This window comes from Sceloporus occidentalis, unplaced genomic scaffold (genome assembly GCF_023333645.1).
Source record: "Sceloporus occidentalis isolate IW3139 unplaced genomic scaffold, rSceOcc1.0.p SCAF_62, whole genome shotgun sequence".
NCBI classification, from domain to species: Eukaryota; Metazoa; Chordata; class Lepidosauria; order Squamata; family Phrynosomatidae; genus Sceloporus; species Sceloporus occidentalis.
The window spans coordinates 917,536-934,628 of record NW_028317042.1 but is presented as its reverse complement, the minus strand read 5'-3'; the positions used below and the strand labels follow the sequence as shown (position 1 = coordinate 934,628).

The 17,093-nt window shown below is 38.1% G+C and overlaps 2 protein-coding genes across 3 annotated transcripts in view; both read right to left on the bottom strand.

The window, feature by feature from the left end:
- Positions 1 to 5,551, bottom strand: part of LOC149287268 (regulatory factor X 4) — a 30,063-nt gene extending 24,512 nt beyond the window's left edge. For both annotated transcript variants that reach the window (XM_089493066.1, XM_089493067.1), the window contains exon 1: positions 5,509 to 5,551. In XM_089493066.1, coding sequence (XP_089349192.1) covers positions 5,509 to 5,551 — 43 coding nt within the window. The remainder of the gene's footprint in view (positions 1 to 5,508) is intronic.
- Positions 5,552 to 14,461: 8,910 nt separating this feature from the next.
- The window catches only part of LOC149287267 (DNA-directed RNA polymerase III subunit RPC2-like), a 32,557-nt gene continuing 29,925 nt past the window's right edge, over positions 14,462 to 17,093 (bottom strand). The window contains exons 25-28 of the mRNA XM_089492964.1: positions 15,648 to 15,814; positions 15,174 to 15,287; positions 14,825 to 14,998; positions 14,462 to 14,591 (exon numbers count right to left, since the gene is read on the bottom strand). Coding sequence (XP_089349090.1) covers positions 14,462 to 14,591; positions 14,825 to 14,998; positions 15,174 to 15,287; positions 15,648 to 15,814 — 585 coding nt within the window. The remainder of the gene's footprint in view (positions 14,592 to 14,824; positions 14,999 to 15,173; positions 15,288 to 15,647; positions 15,815 to 17,093) is intronic.

Sequence of the window (17,093 nt, the reverse complement as noted above, 5' to 3'; positions counted from 1 at the left end):
CCTTTTAAGGGTTAAATCAAAAAGTTTTGCTGTTAGTAACAACTACATAATCATTTAATTTTTGTATGTGTTTTGTATTACGCTGTTTGTGAGGGGTTTTTTTTTTATTTAATGTGAAACATGCCAGCCTCGCTTTTTTTTTTTTTATCTATTAAAACCATGTAATCGTATAAAACTCCATAAGAAAAAGCAACATAAAGAATTTGGAAATCCAAAATCCTGTGTGATTAAATGGTTTTAGTTTTGGCAAAAATATTTAAATTTGGTTTTCAAAAAAAATAGTAAAATATGAAGTCTAGCTCACTAAAAATTAAATTTTATTTTTTAGTAACAACCTAAAAAAATTTTTAACATAATAATACAGAAGATAATACAGAAGATTATCTAGGGTTCTTTAAAAAATAAAACTTGCAAATGGGTCAGAAACTTTCGCTGACATCTTACGGCAAACAATATTTGTACGAACTATAAAAACAGATCTTTATTGCTTAATTATTTTATGCTGATTAACCTTCATTTTCAGGTACGATCAGAGCAGTTTTACAGGTGGGCCGAGATGTCCTTGACTGTTATTCATGATATGAATTATACATTGTACTTGGCTGGGGCTCCAATGTACATTTTTCCTAGGAAAAACAAGTATATCACCCATGACGAGACACTGATGGTCAGAATATAAACTGAATTATTAGATGGTGGAAATGTTTCATAGAACAGCACAACAGTTTTTACTGAAATTGCCATCCATTCAACAACGTAAGGCATAACAAAGAGGTCAAAATATATGAAAATCTATAGAATTCTGTATAAAGTTAAAAAAATAATAATAAAAAAAACATTTTCTGTCCAATTCACAGGCCATGAGCTACGGTCTTACTTCCAAGGAATATTCTCTTAATTGAGATAAATTTAGGAAGTCCAAAAGTCGTTGTTAAAATTGTACATTATTAGTGGACCAACAAATGGACAAAAGCCTTTAAAAAAGAAATGAAAAACAATGGTGGTCGGGCTCGTAAGATTTTATAGTATTATGAGAGTTATGGCAACAGGTAGACGATCGGACTCCATACAATTGGCTTGTAGATTATTCCGATGTTAATGGCTTTTATCATCAACCTGCACCAAAAATGCAGAATATATATTAATAAATAATAAATATCGCTTATTTAAAGCTGTTCCATAGTTTTCCGTATAATAAATGCAAGATATGCAGATGATTAGGTCCCCCCCCTACTTTTATTCCTTGAAATCTCTTAGGAGTCATCATGGACGCTTTTAATTGACAGCGTCACCATAGACGATCCCTCATGGCCGTCCGCTGGCCATGCCGATCACAACAAGCACATTAATAACAACAATATTTATGTAAATTAAACTTCGAGACAAGGAACTCTTTGTGGATGTGTTCAAAAGTCCGCTTCACGTAGGACACGAGGTCATTTACTAAGAATTCAAGAAAAGAACAAACACCATCGGGCTTCTGTGTTTAATAACAGAAAATGCGTATGTTTGGGTGCATTGAGAGGTGGTGTTGGTGCCTATAGTTGCTACATTTAGCAGAGAAAGAAAGGAGAATTGGAGTTAAGAAGATGTCAAAGTAAGTTATCTGTAAATAATTAAGTGAGAAATACAGGTAATTTAAGGATTTTTGTGCATGATACTAATTTCTCTTGAAATTAACGCGGACCCATCAAAGATGGTGCAAAAAAGTTGACCTGTAACTCTAAACAGCTTTATGGTAAAAGACCAGAGCATAAAAGTTGGCTAGATTTTTTTTTAATCATCTTATTTTTCACATTTATTGAATTATTTCAGGCCATAGACCAATGAACTTATTATACTAAAGATAAATAATATCTAACCCACCCACTTCTGCTTTGGAAAAAGTATGACTTTAGCAAGATCACGCATGTTTGACCTTCCGCCTGACCCAACCCATTGTCTGCGAACCTGACTATGATTCTGTGAAGTCTCAACACTCTATTTCTGATGAGTCTACGAGATATCCAATGGTTCCATCAACAGCTTAGACTTTGGGAGAAGCTCGACGCCTCAGGACTTAACTTTTATAGCAAACCACAGCTTTTTGTTTTGTTTGTTTTTTAGTAATTCCCGGAATATTAACTTTTTTGATACTTCTGTACTTTGATGCACAACTATTTCACTTTGGTAGTATATCACACAAACAGATTGACTTTGTACTATAACCATAAGTAGTCGGGTTATGAGCATGGTCTGACACTGAATCTTAGGGTTTTTGCCCCAATCTCAGGGTGAAGGGGCAGATTCTTAGCATCACACAGACTGGAGCTGAATCCTTCCTATTCTCCCCCCCCCAGCTGTGATCATATATAAGAATTCCAGTTGGTGCTTTTGCTCCCCGTATGTCATGGCTCATGCCCCTGCTCGAATGCAGATGATTCAATTAAGTGCATCTTTAAATAATGACAAGTTGAGGCTTCCATGAGCCATTTGGGTGACACATTTGGTGAGTCGATACACATCCATCTTCATGATGGGTTATTAAAGGGTTAATATCTCAAAAGTCTCAGGTTCAGCTCATTTAGAACGTTTCCGGGTATGGGTTTGGGCCACCTGACCACTCAAAGACTCAACTCTGATAAAAAAAATTGTGACAGGAAGTTGTACTCCAGAGGAGCACCACGGAAAGTACTGGAACTACCAAAAATATATTTAAAAAAAATTATTTTGAGGTACATTTTAGTCCCTTTAACTTTTCTTTCTAGTTTTATGAGGATTTCTTCCAATGTCACATCATTCGGCCTTTCTGTGGAACGTTCTACTAGCAGTCTGAAGGAATCCTATATTAGTTGCCGACCGGCATGCTTCACCGGATCCTACGTCCTTAACACTCAGTCACTTTTGTTGGTTTTTTGTTTTTATTTCTCAAAGAATCAGCTCGCCTCGTGTTCACTACGACAAAGCTGCTAACTCATAATATTTTGCCGTCGTAGATCTGTTTCCTCTGCAGTGGTATCCATGACAACAGGGCAAGGGACTATTGCCATAGAAACCAGCTCTAACTTCCATCCACTACTTCCGAAGTTTGTTCCCAAGAGTTTAAATAATCTCAGAAGTTTAATCTAAATCATTATACAATTACATATATGACTCAAAGTTTTTTTTTTAAATATAAATTAATATATTTTTTTTAGATTAGTTTTACTTAAAAAGTATTGGAAATTGAATAACCAAATTATTGTTATTTTCTGTATGAATTATAAAATTATAATAATTTTAAAATAATATGCAAAATGAGCATTCTGCTGTACAGAACAACATGCTTAAAAAAAGAAATTTAATATAGCCTTTTCCCAAAAAGTTACATTGAGCCAATATAAAAAAAAACTATTAAAATAATATTGCTGTTTTTTTTAAATTTATTTAATTAAAAGAAAATCAAGATTTCCTGCTCTAATTATATTTATATTATGCTTTGACAATTGTCGCACGGGACAGCTCATTGGGAATGTGGAACTTTTCTTGCTCTTGCGTTATTACTATTTTTTTTTCTGAAAATTAGGAGCAAAATCAGGATGGATCATGTAAGCCATACTCATTATCCAAATAAATCCAATTAGAAATGTAACTTTTTAAAAAAAAAAATCTGTATTGCATAACCACAATTTGTAACATTATATTATAAGACCACCTCAGTCCATTAAATAAATGTTATGTTATAGAATGCTATACATCAATTAACAGTTATTATAAAATTAGCAAAACAAGTTACTTTTACAAAAAGTGCTCAAAATAGACCCAAAGGGACCCAACAACTCCCTTTGGGTGTAAGTATGCACTTGTTGCTCCAGCAATTAACACTGTAATTAACACTAAATACACAAATTTGCTTTTGCGTACTCACATATATCATTCATAAAAAATATAAATTAAAATGTATATTTTTTAAAAAAAATATTGAGCTAATATAATCATTTATTTATTTATTTTGCCTGGGGCTAGCAACCTCTCCATCAGCCCCTTCCAAGTAACCATGTGGAATGTTAAATTTGGGATATAAGTGGAAAACATGATGTAAGCCTCGGACAGATGAATTGAAATGTTAAAAGCTGATTAAAATATTTGGTACTAGTCCAGGAGTAAATGCAGAATTAGCCGAATGTATTGTACGGCTGACATCTGTTAGCTTTGTCCTGGGTAGTTGTGAATTCTTTTCGAATCTTGGCCCAAATAAAATAGAAATAAACTAATTTTACATAACTTTGGGCAGATTAGGTTAAATTCCACAGTTACTACCGCACTAGTATAATTTTCTGTTAACTCTACTTTTTGTCTACTTTTTAATCCTGAATTAAACATCTTTATGTAAAAACTGAATGCCGGAGTTGTAATCTGTTCAAATATATAGAAATTGTACTGTGTTCAATTGTAAAACTACATATATATATATATATATATATATATAACAGAAAATTGTAAAACTATATAAATATATATATATATTTATATAGTTATATATATATATATAAAACAGAAAATGTACCTAAAGCAGAACAAGAAATAACAGTAAAGTATTTATATACACCATGGTACAAGAAGTCATATAACTATTAAAAGTAGATAAAGTTCAGAATCTATTTTCTTAATTTCCTAATTCTCAGGAATCAGTCAATATACAAACGAAATTATGCTTATTCCATATACAGAAACATACCCAGAATCCTATTAATCAATTAATTAAAAATGTGTATGAAATATTTAAAAAAAACAAGAGTTAACTATTAAAGTGATCTAGAATCATAATTTGAATGTAAATATTGAAGTAGAAAGAACTTTTAAAGTTATTTTACTAACTTTAAAAACACAAAATAACATGGTTAAAGGGGTTAAAGCAATTACATTTTGTTAAATTAACATTATTATTATCTAAAAAGATTATATTGTTAATCTACATTTTAATCAGCTTGTGATTCTAATTAAAAAGTATCTCCGTGGTTTAAAATACATATTATACAGGGATAAAGTTGGTTAATTAATGCCGGGGTCGTTGGGGTCAAAAGGTACCAATTTATTGTAACAACATCTTAAGCAAGTTTAATAATTAGAATGTCCATGGCTCAGCATCAACTTGCTTAGTCTTCAGACATCAAAAGGTTAAATACGTTTGCAAGCAAAGATTTTTGTTGAGATGCGAGTAAACGATTCTACCTTCCACCTGCACTTTCCTGGAATAGTTAAAATATCACTTTTCCTACTTTTTACCCAAACTTTAAAGCAACTTTTTTCAACGGCCGCCATTAAAATTTGGTGGTAAGATTGTATTTCTCGCAATGGATGCAAACCCCATTCCAAAATGTATTTTTATCGTGGATTATGTAGGATTAACTAGAAAAATCTAATTTTCATTGAACACAATTTTCAGAGCTGTCCAACCTCCCCCTCCGTGACTATTGCGTTGGATTCCGATGGCGTCTATAGTATTGTCCCCCCAGAAGTAGACCTTGAGCGTCTAAAAGTTCTACCAACCTGTGGAATCCATGTCTGGTTCCTCCAACATCCCACAATGCATACTCTTCCCATGGGCAGTAAAAGAGACCAAAATCCTGGGGATGGGACACCCCCCCTCCTCCTTATCTCTGTAATGTAGACAGTGAAAGACCCAAGGGTTGGAAATGGACACAGTAATCCAGCAGGGTAGGGCCAGACCAGTCACAATGTTTGCTGATGTTCATGGGAAAAAGCATCATTTTATAGGAGTCCTGATGGGAGAGCTGTCATTGATAGGGCAGGCTCACTGATGAATGGCTGGTAGTGAAACAGGGTTGGAACATGGCTCAATATGAAGCCCATTGTGATGCTGCTTTGAATAAGAAAGGCTTTGCTCCAAAAAGGGGGGGGGGGTTTAGATCCACGCAATCCCAGCTTTAACTCCCCCCCCTTTTCTATTCCAAAACCCTTTTTTCTTATTATTTCAACTTACGCAGACATCCCCTACATGCTTAGACTCATGACTTGAGTTTAGAAGAATTGGCAACACATTCGTCCAACGATGCATCTGTTACCGACGGCACAGAACCCACCTGATCACCAGAATTATATAAAAAATTACTTTTAAACAATTCTAAACTGGTTTTGTTTCTTAAAACATGAACCGATCCGGTAAAACCTTCAACGTGTGGGTTTATCGGTCGGTGGATCGGTTTTTGGTGGACCTTCTGAGGTTCTTTAGAAGAATCTGTTGGAATCAAACAATCCTGGATGTTCTTTGTGAAAGCTGAACAGGGTTTGATCCTTCACAACCTCTATTTTATCTTTATTTCTTAGTATATTTCGGTCCCAAAATTCGACAAGATAAAAAAAGTCTATTTTGAGCCTCCTTTTTGATTTTTTTTTTTCCTCCGGGGAAGCTGGTTTAAGAGTGGAAATTGAATGTAAAAAGTGGTAAAAGCAAGCTTTTTTTGGGGCTATGATAAAGTGGCTGGGTTTTTTTTTGATGAAGGAAAAGCTGTGATTAGAATATGAATGGGAATCCAACAGAGGCAAAGAAAGGAGATTACTGCTGAATTTCTTTCACCAAAGACATGGTCTATGTTCCCTCCTCCACAAACAGCTTACGATGCCCCCGCTAAACAGGAAACAAGGCATTTCAGACTAAAAATCACTTTCCCTTAATAGGGATTTCTAATCAAATCCAAACTCTACGCAACGAGACGGAGCTGCCAGATACCCCATCCTTTAAGAATCGGACACTTTCGGTGCAGTTAACTTGGTTCCTAAACTGTAGATTTAGATAACTTTTAACTTTTAAACACTTTGAGGGTTACTTTTGTGACATGAATCACAATATTGCTTAGATATTTAAAGCTTAAAGATAGATGTACAAAAAACATAGGTAAGAGAAGATAGACTATGATACTATGATTAAAATGTGATCAAATTATTTATATATATATAATCACTAATATATATAATGAATAAACATATTATATATATATATATATATTTTTTTATTTTATTTTTTTTAATATAATTTTTTTTTACACACACTGTTGTTCTTAATTCTGGGGTAACTTACAAATCTCCTTGTTTTAGGAAAGAAAAGCAAATTTTGCCCGTTAAAATAACATGAAATGGATCAGAAATACAGCGCAGACGGGGTTAATGTTGTAAATGACTATTGTAGCTGGAGACTGCTGATTTTTAATGGAATCTCATCATAGGCGTACAGAGGCCCTTTATCCCACCCATCACTCCTTTATCACTCCCATCACTCCTATGTTCCATTGGCCCTTTATCACTCCCATCACTCCTATGTTCCAATGGCCCTTTATCACTCCCATCACTCCTGTGTTCCAATGGCCCTTCATCACTCCAAGTTTAAGTTTAAAAGGCTAATTATTGATCACTGGAAAACCCTTTGGCAATTATGCAAAATTATAGAAACAGCTTAGTGACCCCAAACTTTTGAACAGTGGTGTTTGTATGTATGTGTATATATATATATATATATATATATATATATATATATACACAATATATATTTTTTATTAAATTGCACATTTAATATTTAACAGGAAAATATAAAAAAATAAATCTAAAAGTATTTAAAAGTAATAATAAAAAAAATTATAAAAAGCACACTATTTTTTATTTATTTTTTAAAAATCTGCTGCAATTATTTGAGGCGACTTTGAATCTCCAACGTACATATTTAATTAATTATCCTGTGCGTACTTTGAATGTTAAACGATTGAAAGGCACAGGGAGCGGGGTTAAAAAGCCTCGGCGCAGCATTTGTGTGTTCCGTAATGGAACACAGACCTCATTATCCGGCGATAACATAAGGCTATGGATTTTCCGCCGTTTCTTGAGAATATGTGCATTCTTCTTTCTTTTTTTTTTTTTTTTTTTCCATAAAGTCATCTTCTGTAAATAACCCGGTAGCCGAGCTCCGTGGTGCATCTGCCTACAGAAGGAAGCGTGTCGCTTGGTAATATGTATCTCTTGTCCTGTTATCGCTGTCTTCCTAATGACCTGGTGTTAAAGGGATGCCACTGTTTGGCCTCATTAGGATCTCATTAGGACTGACAGGTGCAAAACCATAGATGTGACCTCACATGCACAGCAAGGGCTCTCTGCCTCTTGTCCTGCCTGTAGGTGATAGAAAAACCTTTAAGCCTATTAGCGCAAATAAAGCAACCAGCTGGGGGGTATATTCTGGCCGTACCGTGTGCTAACCGGCACTTCCTTACCCTATAAAAAATATTTACAAAAATTTTTACATTTTTTTTAAAAAAACCTGAATTTTAAATTCCTAATTGTAAATATTTTCTACCAATTTAGTAATTTAATCAGATGTTTGATGTCAAAAAGAAAAAAAACTCTAATTTCAGCATTTCCATCGGCTATGGAGGTGTAGGTATGGATGAATCCTTTTATTTATTGAGCGCTGATAGAATTTCTTACTGCTTTACATTTTACATCATAATAGACGGGACATGGAAATGATGTCATATTATAAGGAGCACAGTAGACAGACACTTTGATTGGGGTACAATCGGCGATGGATTTACCTGTGGGGTTGCCCAAGTCTGACCCAGCGCCGGTCAGAGATCTCCCATGGAACCGTCTCATTGAGCAGCAGCGCACTGGGGAGGGGGCTGATCACCCAAGAGTCCGATCTGCCCCCCGATTTTGCAGCAGGGGCAAGGCCAGGATACATTACTGGGTACAATAGGTATGAATACATTAGGAAAGGAGGTCCCTTGCCCTTGGAGCTTACAGTCTAAGTAGTAGAAGGGAGTGGGTATTTTTAATAAATCCACTAAAAAAGCAATTTAAGAAATCTATATATAATATACATTTGCAATATTGAAATGATAAATACGATTATAATAAAGTTGGACTCCGCTGGGATTTACATGAAAGAAAGGCTCTTAATTTCCGGTTTTGTAGGAAGGTGTCCTCTTCAAAAACTCTCAAATGGGTTTTATCGCATGGAAGAGTGCGTGTATACCCGAATCTACTCATAAGTCCCGTCCAGCGTGGAAATTCCAAGCCAACTCCCAGTACGCAAAAAAAAAACCACTTCAACTTTTTCTATATTGGTTGGCCCTGGACAGAACTTTTTATTCTTCTTTGTTATGAAAAATATTAACTTGGGCCTAAATTGGTTATTAATTAAAACAACCCCTAAGTGTATGCCTGACGCATTCCCGATTCTCCAGGAAGTTACTTTTTTTGCACTTTGAGTGTTAGCGTCTTGGGCCAAAATTTTGTATAAAAGTCTTGACGGTTTAATTACAATCTGACATTTTTAATTAAACGCACATGGCACATAAAATTATTTTGAAGCGGAGGACCAGCGTTGGCTCCGAAAGCCCAAATTGTCACCACAGAAACTTTGTTGGTTTGTCAGTTCTACGCTATGATGTGAACTTTGGTGGTCTGTTCTCCTGGGAACCATCTCAACAAGGACCCTAAAGCTGAACCCACGTAACATGGCCTACAGCCATACCCAAGAACTTTAAGGCTCTGGTTACACGGAGCCCCCCTTGCGGGATGCTGACGTCACTGGGTGGTCCCACTGACGTCGGTTGGTCTTCCCATGGATGTCAGTGGCCATTCTCACTGATGTCGCGGGACACAACTTCACTTAAGGGGGAAATGGGGGGAAAAAAGCCCAGAGGATTTGGGTTTTGACGCAGAGAACCGGAGTCTCCGGGCGAAACCTGGACAGTACCCAGGTAGTCTTACAGCTGAACCTTCCCTCCACAACTGAGACTCTTCACAATCCGACAAAGGTCCAGTGACGGCTGTAATGGATAGTTGTGGAGTCCAGTCCATTGAAGCCATCGCGGAACTTACTCTAGTTAGCCTACTGGGAATTTAAGGATGCTGTTCCACCTGCTCTGCCTTCTAGAAACATCATTCCTAGTACTGTGTCCAGGCCTTTCCCAGTAATAGTTCTTTAATCATTTTAAATGTCAGTGCATAGGATATGTGTTCAGCTGAATATACCTCTTCCGTGGAAATGAGCTGGACGGTGGGCAAAGGAATTTGGGGTTATTCTGCAGAATTTCCCCCCTGCATTTGCAAGGGGGGCAGCATGTGAATTTTAAGGGGCTTCTCAGCTATCATATACATTACATTGTATATGACAGTTTCAGCATCCATTCGATGGGCCTCTAAACCCAGCAAGGTTTATTCTAAAAAAAAAAATAAATAAATAAAAAAAATACCTGATGTTACACACAAGTCTCTCATCGACAGCCATCTGAAACATTTCCCGCTACACAGGGTACATAAATCTAGGAATTACCAATCAGGTGAGGGCTGCCAAGGGGGGGGCAGGGGAGCAATTGCCCCCTGGGCTGCTCTGATTTTAAGATTTTGGCTTTTTACTTGCAGTTCCAATTACAGCCACCAGGGCGTCTACAGTTCCAACGGCCTTTTACACCGTACATGCATCCTTTCTGTGCTCCTGTCACTTCTTAGCCATAATTACTTAGCCAAATGTTTAGCGACACCGTATTACGGGGCTCCTAGTCTGACGGTGGCCCTTCTCTGCGTACAATTATAGTAACATTTTAACACATTTTCCTCCTTTTTAGTAATATATATTCTTATTGTCTCTGGGGTATGTCAAGAAACGCAACTATATATATATATATATATATATATATATACATATATACATATATAAAATAATTAAATATTTTAGCTTCTCTTTTTTTCTTTTAAGTAGACATTTTGATTATGCAAATATTTTAGATCATAATAATAAAATGTAATTTGTACTCTTTGGTTCTTTAGAGGCCTCGCTCAGTAACAGGTTACGACGATCGAACACATTCTGAGACGTACGTTCTCATACTGAGTTTTTACCCCCAGGCTTTTCTAACTAAAGCTAAGGATGCCTCCTCTTACCCAAATAATTAAAGATTCCTGCTGGGGACCATAACGCTTCGTGAAAATAAACCATATATATTAAAAGTTACCTTTTCAGACAACTTTTTGCATGGAACAGTTTAACAAAAAGTCTTCCCCGTTTAGTCATCAAGGCTCCAATAAAAAATTATAGAACAAAACAAAGTAATAAAAAAGTAAGAGAAATTATGTTTTTCTCATTGTAAATGTGCTCTTCTATAGAAATGAACCATCTTATGTTTTTGAGGTTTTTTTAACCCAGCAGGAATCTTTAATTATTTGGGTAAGAGGAGGCATCCTTAGCTTTAGTTAGAAAAGCCTGGGGGTAAAAACTCCGTATGAGAACTCAGAATATGTTCCATCGTGTCTGGTGACAGACAATACCGTCGTAACCTGTTACTGAGCGAGGCCTCTAAAATAAAATGTTAATTTCAGTATTGTTCCCTAAAAATATTTACATAATAAAAATGACTACTTAAATAGAAAAAAAGAATCTAAAATAATATGTAATTATTCCCTTTATATCTAAAGTTCTTCTTCTTGACCACAAACACAATAAGAATCTTAACCGAAATATCGCACCCAAACACAGATTTAGTTTTTGTAGATCCTTCTCCTTAATGGCCTTATTTTTGAGTCTTGGGACCCAAACTTTTCCACGGCTGGTGCTTTGTGTCGTCGTAACGCATTCTAGGCATGGAGTCGGATGCGAGGAACCTCTCCGCCGCAAGGAGAAGGAAACCGAGATCTCTTAAACTGAGCTGGCTAAATAAACCCAAGGTTACGGGGTCAGATCAAGCTGTCACAATATTGCAACAAATCATTCCAGCTCGGAGAGAATAGTCCGCTTCTGTTCTAATCCACCGGGGGGGGGGGGGGGGGGGGGGGGGGGGGGGGGCTTATTCATGGCCCTCAAGATTTACTCCACAGGCAAATACACAGGCTGGGGTCTAACCCTAAACTCCCACAGAGACAATCCACCAAGTTCAGAGGAATATTAAGAGAGCGTTAGAAAAGTGTTAGACTGTGGACCAGGCTTGGGAAGAGGAATGTTCACGAGATTAGAGAACCAAGCGTCCTTTGTTGTACTCAATTCGTAATCACTAAAAGAAGCAATAGATATAGCAAACTAACTAAAAGTAATTAAAAAACAGCGTTTACATATGTGTCTATTTTTGTTATTTATGGTCAACACTCACAAGCAAACAAAGGCTGACATCTTTCTTCTCAAAGGTCGGAAAACCCAACGATGTTATGTTAGCGAAGCGACATTGTATTTTAGTTAGGGCTCAGCTGTCATGGGCATACCTGGGAACGCCAGACCAGGAGTCTCCGGGTGAAGCTCTGCTTCTTCAGGTCTCCGGGCAGGAGGAGCAGCATGTGGCCACACCCACTCCCTGCCCATATTCCCTCCCATGAAAGCCTGCCCTGGGCAGTTAAAGTACACTGATGGGGTACCTTGACATTGCAGATATACCTGGGAACTTGTTGGCTCCAGCTACCCAGAGCCTACTACCCTTGCAGGACTGCCCACTGACTTCATCGGGCAGTCCTGCCAACACCGGTAGGCGTTCCTGCTCACATCGCTCAAAATTGGGCGGGGAGTGGGGCATGTCGAGACCCCGCAACCCAGAGGTTTTGGGTGTTGACCGATCTTTTTTATTTTTTTGCATCACTGGAAATGGCTAGCGGAGTTAGAATCCCCTGGAAGATTTTTGGTTGTGGGGTAGATTACCCTTTGATCCCATTTAAGACATCGGTGGTTCTCTTAGGAGGGGTACCAAGAAGATCCGGACCTTTGACTGGGAAGGGAAGGGTCACATCTCTTTGGGGAGTGAAGCCCCAGAAAATTAAGTTTTGTGGTCCTGTGATACATTGGGGCTCTTCACCCTCCACCAGCTTTCTCTTCACTTCTTGTCACAAAGACCACATGTGGTTCTGGGGGACTCTGTAAAATAATTTGTGGGTTGGGGCATAGTCCTATAACACGTGGAGGCATTAAAGTGACCTGAAAGCAGCGTTTACCTTCACCTGTCCCACGACTGGTCTACACTATTAAAGACCAGAATGAGACTAATGACTGCATAACCCAGGACTCTTACTCTTTAGTAGTGAGGACCTCCGTGATGGAGGAGCGGGCAAGATCCATGCCACCAGAGGCAAATACTGTCCGACTCCCCACTTAAGCCCCATTAACACCCCCCACCCCCTTTAGACATAAATACACAGACTAAATGACGCATGTCATTTAAAGGCACTAAAGCATTAACTCTATGTTCACCAGCGGAGAAAAGTCCGATTAACGCTATCAGTACTGGGAAGGTGGTCGTAAGCTGTGCATTCCTTGTGTTTACAGAATTCTTACAAAATCCAGGGGAGACTGGAAAAAAAAAATATAACCTTTAACCGAATGTACATACAAAACGCCTAACATGTGGAAAACATCGATAAGTAAAAACATTGTCATAAGGATTAGTAGGTAATAAAGTCAGTAGAACAGAACTGGAGTTACCCAACATTTACCTCTCGTTCCAAGAGCCAAAAGCAACATGTGGTTAAGAGGCAATGTAAATGGAGCAGGAACTCTGCTGAACCCTATATAAGCGGGGTAACCTGTCCCGTCCCACCCGGACGAGGTTCCCACATCCCCGTTTTAAGGGAATCTGTTACGGTTAGTGTTTTGTCTGACATTCAACGATAATCAATCAGTTTCAGTACTTTTCCCACCCATCTAAGACAGCAATATTCTATCTATCTATCTATCTATCTATCTATATATATATCACAGAAGGAGAAATGGGGGGAGGGGTCCCATCCTGAAGACATTACAATCTATTAAAGATCTTCATCTTGGGGGACTGAAGCTTAAAGATTCTTCCCTCCTAGAAATCGTCACAATCCCAGAGGGCCGGCAACCCCAGGCAAAGGGCCAGTTAATGAGACTTCCTTGAAGATAAACCAATACATCAATAATCGCCTTCACAAAAAACACAAAATGATCCAGTCCTGGTGTCAACAGAACACTTTAGTCTAGCGAGAGGGAACCCCCCACCCCAGCACTTTTTAACTAGTATTGCTTTGATTTTTTATTATTTTTTAAAAATCCCAATTGAGTTGTACAAGCGAATATGTTTTCTTACAGGTATATAATAAACACAAAAAAATCAAGTTTTATATTTATTCAATACTTCACAACGTAGAATTTTTGCTCCAAAATTCTTTATAAATATACAGGAAATGTGCATTGACATTCTACCAACAAACACTTCTTTACATCACAGAAGTTTCAATGTTTTCTCAACATTTTAACTTTACATGTATTCATGTACAAAAAAAAAAAAAAAAAAAAAAAAAAGACCATTTATGTATTCAACACAAACCCCCCCAAAAAAAGCCTTCCATATCTTGGTACTCGTATCTCTTCAATGTACAGAAGGATTCATCAGTTTTCCCCCCCAAAAAAGCAGCAACATATTAACAGTAAGAACAGATGGATCTTCTTTTTAACCAAATCCATACAGATCGATAACGACATTAAATCTGATTTTTTTTACTCATTATACCTCGACAGCTTGAGTCTAGGTATAATATTCATGGACTGGAGCTCTTGAAATAGTAGTTTGCATGCATAGGGGATCCGCAAAGACGACACGTGGCAGGAAGACTTGCAGTAATGGCACCTGCAGAGATTCACAAACCGGTTGGCAATAAATCAGATACTTAAGGTGGGGGGGCACTCGCGTACCCAAGCTTTAAATTAATTTATTCAAAATACCATCAAGTCCTACGATTCCAGAATTATTTAATCTACAACTATAATCAAAGTTTGGTCAATGGGAATCTCCATTTTTGTTTGACCTTACGGCGTAGACATGGAAAGATCCCAAACCACCAGCAGCTACGATGTACTCACCAGCCTGAATAGCCGAGCAAACCACATTGTCCACAAACATCCACCTCAAAGGCATCGCTAGAAATCATCAGCCTCTCCAACAGCAACATGCTGGCCCCGTACCCTATCAGGCAATCGCGTTCCATTTCTCCAAGTCGAAGGCCACCATCGCGGGATCGACCTTCCGTGGGTTGCCTGGAGAGGGACGGAAGAAAGAGACCGTTTTGCCTGTATCACCGTATAGACTACCAATTGCGAACGTTGCTTGTGCGCTACAACGTATAAGCATATAATAACATATAATAACCGAATAAGAAGAAAAGAACCCGATTCATGGCCAACCATGAAAATAAACTTAAGGGCTATTTACCTGGTAAGAACGGCTCTCGGACCTCTGGCTCGGGCATGCATCTTGTCCAGCACCATGTGCTTGAGTTTCTGGTAGTAGACGGGTCCAAAATAGATATAAGCCTCCAGGGGCTCGCTGCAGGAAACATAAGGAATCCCTGATTATGTCCGTCTGGCAACATTCAGCTCGCCGGCCATCACTGGATTGAACCCTAAACATCCTTAAGCCTCAGTTACTGATTAATTACAGTTTATTTCAGCCATAACAGTATTTGTTTAATTATTGCTCCCTGCCAAAAAATTTGGGGTCTGTTAACGATCTTACCTGAGCATCATTTAAGGGTTCTTAACCACAAAAGGGAACCTGATGAGCGATACGCATTTCTGCTTCTAGACACCTCTATCCTATAAAGCTTAAAATCCCTTTTGTGAGCCTCAAAGTACTTACGCTCAATCTGCAGTCAATCAAAAAAACAAAAACCCGACAGAGTCATACCCGGTGATGCCAGATGTTACATAATCTTTTCCCAAGTAGTTGTATCCGTGTCGAATTAGATCTTCGCACACGTCCTTCACTTTACTACCTCCGAAGGCCGTTCCGTAATGAAACCGACCGTCCAAGACTCCAGCTTTCCCAGCCAGAAGTTCGATCAATTTCCCAACCTGTAAAGGGCACAAAAAAAGGACACTTAGTGAAATACTTTATCATCCCATTAGATCCCAACCACAGTGTAAACGGTGGGAACGGTACACATGGGTCAAAAAGACCTTTAGATGTACGATGCCACATTTAGAGAAGCACCAAGCTCGCTAGACAATAGAGCCTAGATAAGCCAACGTGGCCTCCAAACCAACATCTGGCTTGCAAGGTGTGGAGATCAGCAAGCTGGCCAAAAACAGTCAACATCACTCTATTTTTGAGGACCTCTTGGTTGGCCAGTTATGCTGGGGTCTGGTTTGGCTACCGTCCTGCCATCACTACTAAACTTGGTAGCTGGTAACCCCTTCACGAGTATTTAATATGTCTGCAAAGCCTTGTAACCTTCAAACTCCTTGAAGTTTCCCTGTATGGTGGCAGCAACAACAATTACCGTGATGAACATACTTCACCGACAGCTGACTTGACAGTTATCTCATAATAATTGGGGTCCGATCGCCGTAAACTTTTAAACCGTGACCAATGAAATTGCTCGGAATTAATCCTAAAAAAAAACGCTCCTACCAGGCAGCGGCTTTGAATAGCTCTTACTCATCTCAGTTTCTTTAAGCTGCCGTTAAAATCGGCCGGGACTTTATTAGTTCCAGATTCATGTCCACGTAATTAAACGTTTCAAGCCTTTTAACTAAAGATCTTGCGGTAGTTGGCTAAAGATTTACCCGACTCTAAAAGGGACGAGTCTCCCTTTCCTCGGCGCAACATATTAAACTCAGAAGATATACGGTAATTATGTACGGGTTATCCAGGCAATACAAGTAAATATTTAAGCCTACGCAGGTTTCCAAATCACCCAACAGTATGGAAGAACAGTGATGGCGGAATCTGGAAAGATGTATAGGTGGATAAACAGGTATAACATGATTTCCATTTTTGTTTAGCACGATAAAGAAGAATTGTAAACATTTAGCAGCAAAACAGCTTCATTGTTCATTGACCAGAAACTAGAGACGAAGCCTCCCAATGTTACAATGGTAGGGGAGTGTATGAATGTATTTTAAGTGTCTATAATGTAACAAAATGTTTAAATGTGTTAAACGCCTGTTTTCTATGGAAGGTCCCCATTAATACAGTCCCTCTCAATCTCCACTTTGGAAGAAGTGCTCTCCTACAGGCAGATGTGTCCTTCTCCAGGTTATTTTGGGGGGAATTCATGAGCCGTTTCAAGGGTCTGGCCACTTTCACACACACACACACATACATATACACATATATATATATATATAT